Consider the following 9835-nt stretch of genomic DNA (forward strand, 5'->3'; position numbering starts at 1 on the left):
AAAAAAATTAGCTGGACGTGGTGGCAGATGCCTGTAGACCCAGCTACTAGGGAGGCTGAGGCAGGAGAATGACATGAACACAGGAGGTGAAGGTTGCAGTGAGCCGAGATCGTGCCACTGCACTCCAGCTGGGTGACAGAGCGAAACTCTGTCTCAGAAAAAAAAAAAAAAAAAAAAAAGAAGAAGGAACTAAGAACTTTAAGTAGTAATTCATCAGGACATACGTAGACAACTCTTTTTTCAGTATTAAGTAGTTTTTTTAACAATGAATGCCATGTATTAGGCAAAAGTTTCAATTCCCAAAAATCTATTTACTAATGATACAGTTAGTTCCTGAGTTTTCACACATGCTGTGAATTTTCTCCCACTTACGCTAAAATCTCTAACCTGCTGGGCAGTGAGGAGTTCCCTAATGTTTTTCTCAGGAAAGGGTACCCTGGGTGTTTGTCCTCATCAGTCACTTCTTCTTCCCCTTGGCTTTCAGTTTGGCAGATTCACAGGTGGTTGATATCCTCCTTAGGCTATTTTTAAAGACTCTCCTTACTGTCCTTCGAGATCTTACTAAGAACTGTGGTGAATTCTCTTTCTGTCCACCTCCTATCTTATTATCACGTGGTCTTCCATGCTTTTGGAATGTCTCTGTCTCCTTCCCTTGAAACACCGAGTTCTAAATTGTGGTGAGAGATTCAGATTGTCAATTAGAAACTAAAGTTCTCAGATCAGATGCACACAGAATATACTGTGCCACTGCAGCAGAGAATCTAACCTGATGTTTGCAGATACTGATTCTTGGTGACTGGCTTAGTCATTCTGCTGACTTCTTGCTGGACTTGCTCTTAAGGTTAGATTTTTCTGTAGTGCTGGATTCTGAAATCTTCTCTCTCATTTCAGCTTACCTTGTGATCTTTCTTCATGCTGAGTGCCAAGGAACCTACCTTCCCTCAGGTGTTATCTCTAGTTGCTAGTCTAGTTGTCTCCTTTATCATAGGTCTCCAAAGTCAGCATCTTCACACACCTCTGATAGAAGTTGCATAAAGCTGTGGCTATCTTAGAATAGGATGCATTAAAAGTGTGTCTATGTGTGAAGAATGCTACAGATGACACTCATTCTGGCCATCTGGTCACTCTGTGTGCCTCTATCTCAACCCCTTTTAGGTGGGAGGACATACTATGCTCCCCATTCGCTGGATGCCTCCTGAAAGCATCATGTACCGGAAGTTCACTACAGAGAGCGATGTGTGGAGCTTCGGGGTGATCCTCTGGGAGATCTTCACCTATGGAAAGCAGCCATGGTTCCAACTCTCAAACACAGAGGTAAAAAGGGGGTGCATAGGAATCTTGATTGCAGGAGGGTTGAGAAGAGCTCTCTCAGGTCAGGACTTGCACCTACTGAACAAGACATTAGGTGGGATTTAGAGCCAGCAGAGGGAATGTAGGCATTAGTGGGAGCAGAGAGCTTCTTCGTAGGAAAAAAAAAAAAAAAAAAAAAAATGAAACTGTAGGAAATGTGGTATAATTGTCAAAAGAGCATGAAATCAGATGTCTAAATTGAGACTCAAGTCATGGCTCTCTTAAATCTGCTTCCCTGAAAAATCACAAATGTTTCACTATGACAAAAAATGAAAACATAGAACAGCTATGAGTTTTTCAGTTGTGCCATCTTGTGGAAACACCCACTACTTAGTATGCCCACATAATATGGGTGCACAAAGGTTTTAGGTATGCCAAGCCCAGGGATATACCAGATGGTCAATTTGGGAAGGCCAGTTTTATAACTGATAGAGCCATGTGTGAACATCTAGGAATAAAATAAACCAGTTTTATTTTATTACTATGTTTTTTACTATGTTTATTAATATGTTTACTATTAAACATAGTAATAAATACACATTATACTTTTTATAATTGTAACTTGCAATAATACAAAATGCTAGTAAACATAAATTAATAGTAGCTGACATTTACTGGCAGGCACTTTTCTAAGCATGTTAGCTCTATTAATTCAGTAATTTTTGCAAAAACACCTGTTGAGATTCAGGTTAAAGGATGGGGGTCTGCTTGAGGTGCTGAAATGGGCTGGCCAGGGTCTCACAGGTAAGAGCCTCCAAGGCAGGGACAAAGCCTGGGGTGTGATCCTAGGACTCCTCTGCCTCCAAAGCCCATCAAGATGATTCTCAGTGATGCATGGGCCATGCCGTGTTGCCCCAGGGAGTTCAGTGCAGTTGGTAGGCAGTAACTAGCTCAGTCTTTCATCCCAGCCAACCTATGAAACATTGTAATTCTTTTTATGGTTCTGTTTGCTGGGAAAATGTAAACACAGGAACCTTTTAGTATTGAAATCTTATTTGAATATTCAAGAGAGTGTCTTTCTTCTTGGAAGCTATGTTCGTCTTTGCTCTCCTATGTCTTGACCACTTAATTAAGTGAATTTCAAAGACTGAAAAGAAATTATTTTTTAAAATATGTACTATCTCATGATTCACAAGCTCAATGGGGCCTGACCACATTTCCCAAAGCAGAACAAAGTATTTTAACAATCTTTTAAAATAATGAAAGTATATATACTAGAACCCACTTGTTATGGTGTTTTAAAAAATTGCTGCTGTTTTCCCAGGGAGGAGGGGTTAGAAACACACACACACACACACAAACACACACACACACACACACACACACACACCCCACACCCCATGTATGCACCCGAACACTGTCTCCATGTAGTTTGGTGGCCCTAGTAAACAGAGGTTCTGGGCTGAAGTTGCTACTGGTCTTAACAGAAGACTCAGCCTCTGTTCTTGAGTTGGCTCATAGTAGCTAATGGGGTGTTTGCAGTTTCTTCTAAGACTCACAGAGGTATTGGCCTTAAAGTCAGGCTTTCTGCCCTCAGCCACTTCCCCCACTCTACCCACTGCTCTCAGCCACTCTGCCCTCAGCCACTTCCCCCACTCCAGCCAGTATGTGGACTAGCAGCCACATACTGATAGTCATTGATCATCAGTTTCTCCATGGAAATCAACAAACCTGGATAGTCCAACATTAGAAGAGACACTCCCTGGTGCCTTTGATCTTGGCATTAGCAGCTGCTACTGTAGTTTGAGCTGAATCTCTTTCCCTGGAGGTGAAGGTAATGGAGAGTGGAAATGGGGCTCTAATACGAATGGGAAATATGAGCAACTAGAGACTTATCAGGCTGGTAAAGAAATGAGCCGAGGGGCCATCACTAACTCCAGGGTGAATAGAACCAGGCGGATGCTGACACAGTAATAGTTTGACCAGCCCTCCCAAAGTCAGCGTGACGTGAGACAATACTGGAGACAAGGCACTGTTGAGCAGCGTAGGGACCTGCAAAGGAGAAAAAAGACAGTGCTCTTGCCCAATTACGTACAGACTAATGGGGGCAGAGAAGGGAAATAATATTTGTTCAGCTGTTGAGCTAGAGATTATTCTGTGTATTTTCATCATTACGACCAATCTTTAAATGCAGAAATTGAAGTTCAGGGTCAGTGACTTGACCAAAGTTATGCAGTGATAGAGTTAGGGAGAAGTGAAAACCAACCTAAAAACTAGACAAGAGGCCTTGAAAATGCACATATTCATTGTCGGTAAAGAAGTGTCTTTGAGGAATTGGAAATGCATTGCAGATTATACACTTGGTTCTCAAGTGGCCTGCTGGGGTTGGCCAGCCATGCATTACTTGTTTTCTTCCTACTCCTCCTTATGGCCACTCGTTCAGCATGTTGGACCATACAGTCCCTTTTTGTGGTCTCATTTCATCCTTACAATACTCCTGGGGGTGGTGCATGCTGAGATACTGAGGTTAATGGACTTGAACTGGCCACCCAGAAGGCAGTGGTGAATCAAGCAGTTAGTCCTATTGTTAAGGACTTTAAGAGAAACTGGAAACATGGTTTAGTGCAAACAGCAGGGAAGGATGGGTCTTGCTGCAAGATGGTCCTATGTAATGACTCAGAGGCAAGTGTGGCGACGTGCACAGAGTCTGCAACTGGGAACCTGCCAGGAATGAGAGATAAGAGGAGACAGGCATGCAGGGGCCAGAGGGTGCAGAGCTCCTTCAGGGGGGATTTCAAAGTGAGGCAGGCTCACGAGAGAGGGAGGGACAGGTCAGAAGCCCATGTCCATTATCAAGTGAAAAATAAATGCAGCTCAGTCATCCAGATGACATTCAGGACTAGAGAAGAAAAGTGAGGTAAAAGAGAAGAGAGTATGGGGAGTCAATGGTCAATGCGGGCCTGGCCCAAGAAGTGGAGTATGAAGGGCAGCAGAGGGCTCCACCAGCCAGTGCTGCTCACTGCACCATGCACCAGACAGACAAGTATACTAGTGCTGTCTGCAGCCTAACATTTAGCTTGTGCTTGTGAGAGCCTCAGCTCTGCATTGAAACTAATCAGGGAAGTTGTTGCTTTTTGCCGAGTCTGAGCCACAGGACCAAGGCTGGGCTTTGGGTGTAACTTCTTTGTTCTCCTCACTCTTTCAGGTCATTGAGTGCATTACCCAAGGTCGTGTTTTAGAGCGGCCCCGAGTCTGCCCCAAAGAGGTGTATGATGTCATGCTGGGGTGCTGGCAGAGGGAACCACAGCAGCGGCTGAACATCAAGGAGATCTACAAAATCCTCCATGCTTTGGGGAAGGCCACCCCAATCTACCTGGACATTCTCGGCTAGTGGTGGCTGGTGGTCATGACTTCATACTCTGTTGCCTCCTCTCTCCCTGCCTCACATCTCCCTTCCATCTCACAACTCCTTCCATCCTTGACTGAAGCAAACATCTTCATATAAACTCAAGTGCCTGCTACACATACAACACTGAAAAAAGGGAAAAAAAGAGAAAGAAAAAAAAAAAAAAACCCTGTAAGGCAGTTTGGCATATATATAGTATATAATATTATATATATATATATATATATATAACACACCACAATACACACACACACATATATATATATTTATATATCTAACTATCTATCAATCTATATCTACAGAGATATATCTTCTCTAGTACACAGAGAAGCTGCTGATACAGATAACCACAAGACTTTAACGACTCAGAAACTCTAAAATATTAATAATACAAAGGAAAATTCCCTTTGACTTAAGCTGTGGCCCATGCTTCTAATGCTACGGCTTTTTGGAGCAGAAGACCTGGACCAAGCAGAGAGACAATCTTTGGGATGGGAGCTTTGGGACGGGAGGAGCTAAGGTGGTGCTCAGTCGCTGCTGTGTGTGCCTATTACCCCGGAAGCTCACCACAGGCACATGCCGGGACCGCATGGCTGCGCTCAGCAAAGAAATGATGCCGGAGCAGCACCCTTGCCTCCACTTCTTCCCCATTTCCTCCACTTCAGGACAATGTTCTAATTTGTCCATTCTAAAAAGTGTAATCTTGATGCTTTTGGGAATTGACGATGGGACCTATGGGTAAACACAGAACAGACAACCCCACAACACAAAACCATGACAAGAGCTGACCGCAGGCATCCTGGGTGTAAGCTTCTTGCTGGAGTTTCAAAGGATGTGTCTTTCTATTCTCAGAACTTAAAGAACTGGACTTTCTGGACTAAAAGAACCACAGAAGAAAAAATAACTGAAACCTGAACCCTGCCAAGACACTGCCACCTGTCTTTTCCATCTTTGCAAAGATTCCTTGGCCTCACCTCCCACTTTCAGGCCCCTGGGAACTTTAGGAGGTTAAGAAATAGGTCCCCCATGTTATCTTTGAATGTAGACACAGCAGTCTTTAGGGTTACAATAGCAAGAGACGTGGTTGCTTGTAGGTCGTTATAACGAATGCCCCCTGGTCATCTCAGTTTCTCATCCTGCTTCCCTAGATCCTAGACCCCGCTTCCTGGGTCTCTATGGAGTCCCAGGTAAACCCCACTGCCAGGGAAGGGAGCCACGTCTAGTGAGAGGCTGGAGCAGTGAGTGTTTCAGGAAATCAAGCAGTGGAGTGGGTGAGAGCCAGCAGGGGAGGATCTACTTGGCACCTGCGCCAGGCCCTTTGGCATTTTCCTTACGTTTCCAGCCCCTGGGAGGATTGATGCATCTGCCTTTGAGCTGTTGTGAAAACGCAGGGGCCGAGAAATCACTTTTGTGGGCTGGGGTAGGGGGAAGGGCTGAGGATTCTCTGGGAGATGTCCAATGAGGATCCAGTGCTGCAGGCTTGGCATCTTAACGAGGCCTGAGCCCTGACCAAAGAGAAGGGAGGAAACATCTGGGCTGGGGCCAGCTCCCTCTGCCTCCGCACTGGGGAATCACTGCCTTCCTGGCTGCTGCCACAGACCACAGTGGGGCCGACCTCTGGGCCTCCCTGTCACATGAAACATGGAAGCCAACAGCCTGGCCCCACAGAGCTCCTCTGCTGGGGAGGAGAGGATGTACTCCTCCCAGGACATTGGGCCCCTCCACCTTGCCCCAAGCACAGAGCTACCTAATGGACTGACCTTTGCCAAACTGGAACTCACCTCCTGGGGGCTTCTGGCCTACCCTTTTCCCTGCCAGCTGAAAAGACTGCCAGCAGCCTGGACGTCCTGGTTAGCTGAAGTCAGCTGAAACGTGGGCCTCCCTATGTGGGGTTTAGGACTGAATTGTGTGTTTGTGGTTTTGCTTCTTTTTGTAGACCCACAAATATTTTTATTTGACTAGTAAAGAGCTGTGCTCAGATTGTAGCCATGGTTGGGATTTGGGATCAAGGAGGCTAGGTAGCTGGACGGGGAGGGTAGGGAGGTGAGATGGGTGTTTGGTGTGGGTTTTCTCACTGTGCTGTGCTCCTAGCCCCTGAGGACTTTGGGGGAAAGCTGTTTGGATTGACCACCTCAAGAAAACCCTTTACTGTCCTATGATAGTTACTTCTCTTGTCTTTCCACCTAGAGGACGACTATGCTGGGGCTGTGAGTAATGGATGAAACTGCACAGTCTGGCTTTGATCTGGGTAGCTAAGAACAGATGTTCAGGGAGGGCATGGTCTGGAGGGGCCTGAGGGAAAAGTGTCTTCTGGTTAGAAGTGAGGTGCCAATGCTCCTGTTGCTTCCCTTCTCCCATATCCTCCCCTGAACAAACATTGTGTGGCTTCTGTCTTCTTGGCTGTGTGTTTCAAAATGATAGTCACTGTTGGGCTGGGAAGAAGCAGGAGAAGAACTGGGTTAGAGATGGATGGAAAACTGGGAATAAGGACCATGCTATAGTTTTATCTTCAGGCATCGATTCATCATGGCCTAATGAAAGACGGTGATTCCTTGGGGAACAAGAAGCACTGAAGGAGACCACAGTTGTCAGATTGCTGGCACCTTAGGCCCACGGGCTTTTGCGTTGGTCTTGGTCATGTTCTTGCCATGTCCATTGTAAGCAGCTGGCTGTGGAAGAGTGCAAGAGAGAGAGAGGGGCAGATCAGGGAAGGGTAGAGAGGGAGGATCTTCCTTCCTTCAGCTCTGGCTGTCCTCTCTATACAGAGTCTGCTTTGATTTATCAACCTTGGCAGATTAAAAAAAAAAAGATTTCTTTTGGAGAGCAAAGGAGGCAGAAAATAGGGCCATGGAAATTGCAGGGGTACCCTATGGCTCTAGGGAGTGTGGCATGTACTGGGACACACCTGTCCCTCCTATACTGGGATAGGACTAATAAGGCTTAGTCCACTGTGTGTTAGTTTCCCCATCTGCAGAATAACGGGTACATCTGCTAATCTCTAGCCCCTTCTAGCTCTGAGTTCTTAGATTCTAACAACGTTGTGTCACTGTGCCATTTTTCTCAGCACTACTCTGAAATGGCAGGACAGCCTTGCATAGGTTGGAGGCAGTTGCTGCTGAGGGCTCACTGGGCCTGGGCAAGGCTGAGTTCCAATAAGACACTCCTCTCCTTCTTTGCCCCTTGTCTCAAAATTCACAGTCTGAAGTGTCTGAGACGACTGTAAGTCAGGAGGGGAGCGTTTGTTCTGCTTCCCATCCTGGCATTCCTACATACCAGAAAAGCACTGTCGACGGTCTATTTATTTATTTATTTATTAAGAGCCTAATGTGATGAAATGTGTTGTGAAATGACATCCGATTGGGCAATATGGCCACTCCAGTTCATTTCACCCTCATCTTCCCATACCAAAGTCCACATTTTAGAAAACCGTGTCACATTGCCTCTGAGAGCTTAGCTTTGAAGTGAGCTCTTTGGTGTGTTTTGGTGAATGCTCCAGGGCACCCAGGCTGGTCTCTCTGCCATGCCGACCTCACCAGATCCTCTCCTGGACTGAGTGAGAGTGACCTGCTGTTGGATATCCACCTTGGAGTAGGGTGTCGTGGCCACGGGACCTCCCAGTTCTTCTTTGCTTTGGATGTGAGCCTAACGCTGCCCTCTAATGATATCCCTGAACTCTGAGGGGACCTTGGGCATCACTAAGCCTCCTCTAGTCAACAAACAATAAAAATGAGGTGGTGCTTCCTCCATTTAGCAGATCATGCACAAATTACTCCTAGACAGAGGCTTCCCACTTGAGGCAAAGGATCTTTGGTCCTTCTGGGTTCAGGTTGAACATGAATGTTCTTCTCTAGTGATGCTTACTTTGCGGAATACACTAGTGCAAGTCATTTTGGTGCTAAATACTACAGAAATCAACACTAACAGGAGAGCTGTCAGCCAGTTTCTGGGGCTGTGCGAGACTCAACTCAGAAGTGGAAGTGAGTCAGCCATGCCAGGAGAGTACAGGATGCATTGGAAGTTAAGTAGAAAAGTGGCAGGGTGAAAAGACCAGCAAAATTTCTGATTTTGCTATTAGTTACCTACGTGGCCTTGGCCAAATCAGCTAATTTCTCATCTGAGACATTTAAGAGGTTTGCATAGATATTTTTAGAGTCCTTTTCATTTTTTTAAAGCTATGTTCTTGTCCCACCTTTTTAAAATATACTTGCTTTTAAAATAAAAGAGTGAAAGATAAGGAAGGAGACAAAGAAAGTTACCAATGGCAAAGGATTGATTATAGGAGGCAATGAAAGAAGGCCTGGTGACTGGTAGATTTGAGGAATATTGTACAGGGAGCCAGGCAGACAAGCTGGAGATTTCATTTTTATGCTCTTCAAAGGAGGTTACTGGCCTAGCCCCTTGCCTGCATTTTACCAGGCTGTTCTCCTCAGCTAGTCAACCTTCCCTGTCAAAACCGACATGCTAACACTTGGCAGAAACTATTCCAAGATATGGAGAGAGGCCTGCCTATCTCTCATGCAGGCCACTGGTAATCAACTCTGAGTCAAAACCAACAATATTTTTATCTTTTAATGCTTATTATAAGAGGCTGGGACGTTTGAAAGAGGGCAGTGTCTTAAGTTGCAGACTATTTACCAAAGTCCTTTCCTATTCAGGAATGACTAATGACTTTCTTTGCTCCCCTTTACCAAACCAAACAGCAGCAGTATTACCTTGACTCCAAAGTACAGTGATTGCAATGGACAGTCTTGGGATTAAGGATCTTTTTAGTGCTTTGCTCGGAATCTGGAGCAAAGAAATGTCCAGGGATGTTTGTTGAATGAACCCACCTGCCAGCAGTCCAGAGAGCTGTCCCAAAGGCCCCTGAGATGTCTATTGTCTGCTTTGGTAGGGAACCAACATGCCAGAAGACTCAACGGCATTTGCCTTAGAGAAAAAAAAAAATAGCACCTTTAGTTTAGGGCTTGGGTGCTGAAGTCACTGTTTTTGGTTCCTGAAGCTCCACTTTCTTTTTTCATACCAAGTACATTGTTTCAGCCAATATTTAACAGATTTTAAAGGAAAATTCCAAGTTTATGCATCATTATTAAGATATCAATATGGGCTTGGGAAAATGTTTTGGTGTTGCTTAGTAATACT

At 45.2% G+C, this 9835-nt stretch overlaps 1 protein-coding gene across 4 annotated transcripts in view; it reads left to right on the forward strand.

The window, feature by feature from the left end:
* Positions 1-4918, forward strand: part of NTRK3 (neurotrophic receptor tyrosine kinase 3) — a 394945-nt gene extending 390027 nt beyond the window's left edge. For all 4 annotated transcript variants that reach the window (XM_017882063.1, XM_017882065.1, XM_017882064.1 and 1 more), the window contains 2 exons: positions 1156-1314; positions 4496-4918. In XM_017882063.1, the coding sequence (XP_017737552.1) occupies positions 1156-1314; positions 4496-4681 (345 nt within the window). In that variant the 3' untranslated portion in view covers positions 4682-4918. The remainder of the gene's footprint in view (positions 1-1155; positions 1315-4495) is intronic.
* Positions 4919-9835: the final 4917 nt, after the last annotated feature.

The sequence above is a fragment of the Rhinopithecus bieti genome, unplaced genomic scaffold (genome assembly GCF_001698545.2).
Source record: "Rhinopithecus bieti isolate Rb0 unplaced genomic scaffold, ASM169854v2 scaffold_12070, whole genome shotgun sequence".
NCBI classification, from domain to species: domain Eukaryota; kingdom Metazoa; phylum Chordata; class Mammalia; order Primates; family Cercopithecidae; genus Rhinopithecus; species Rhinopithecus bieti.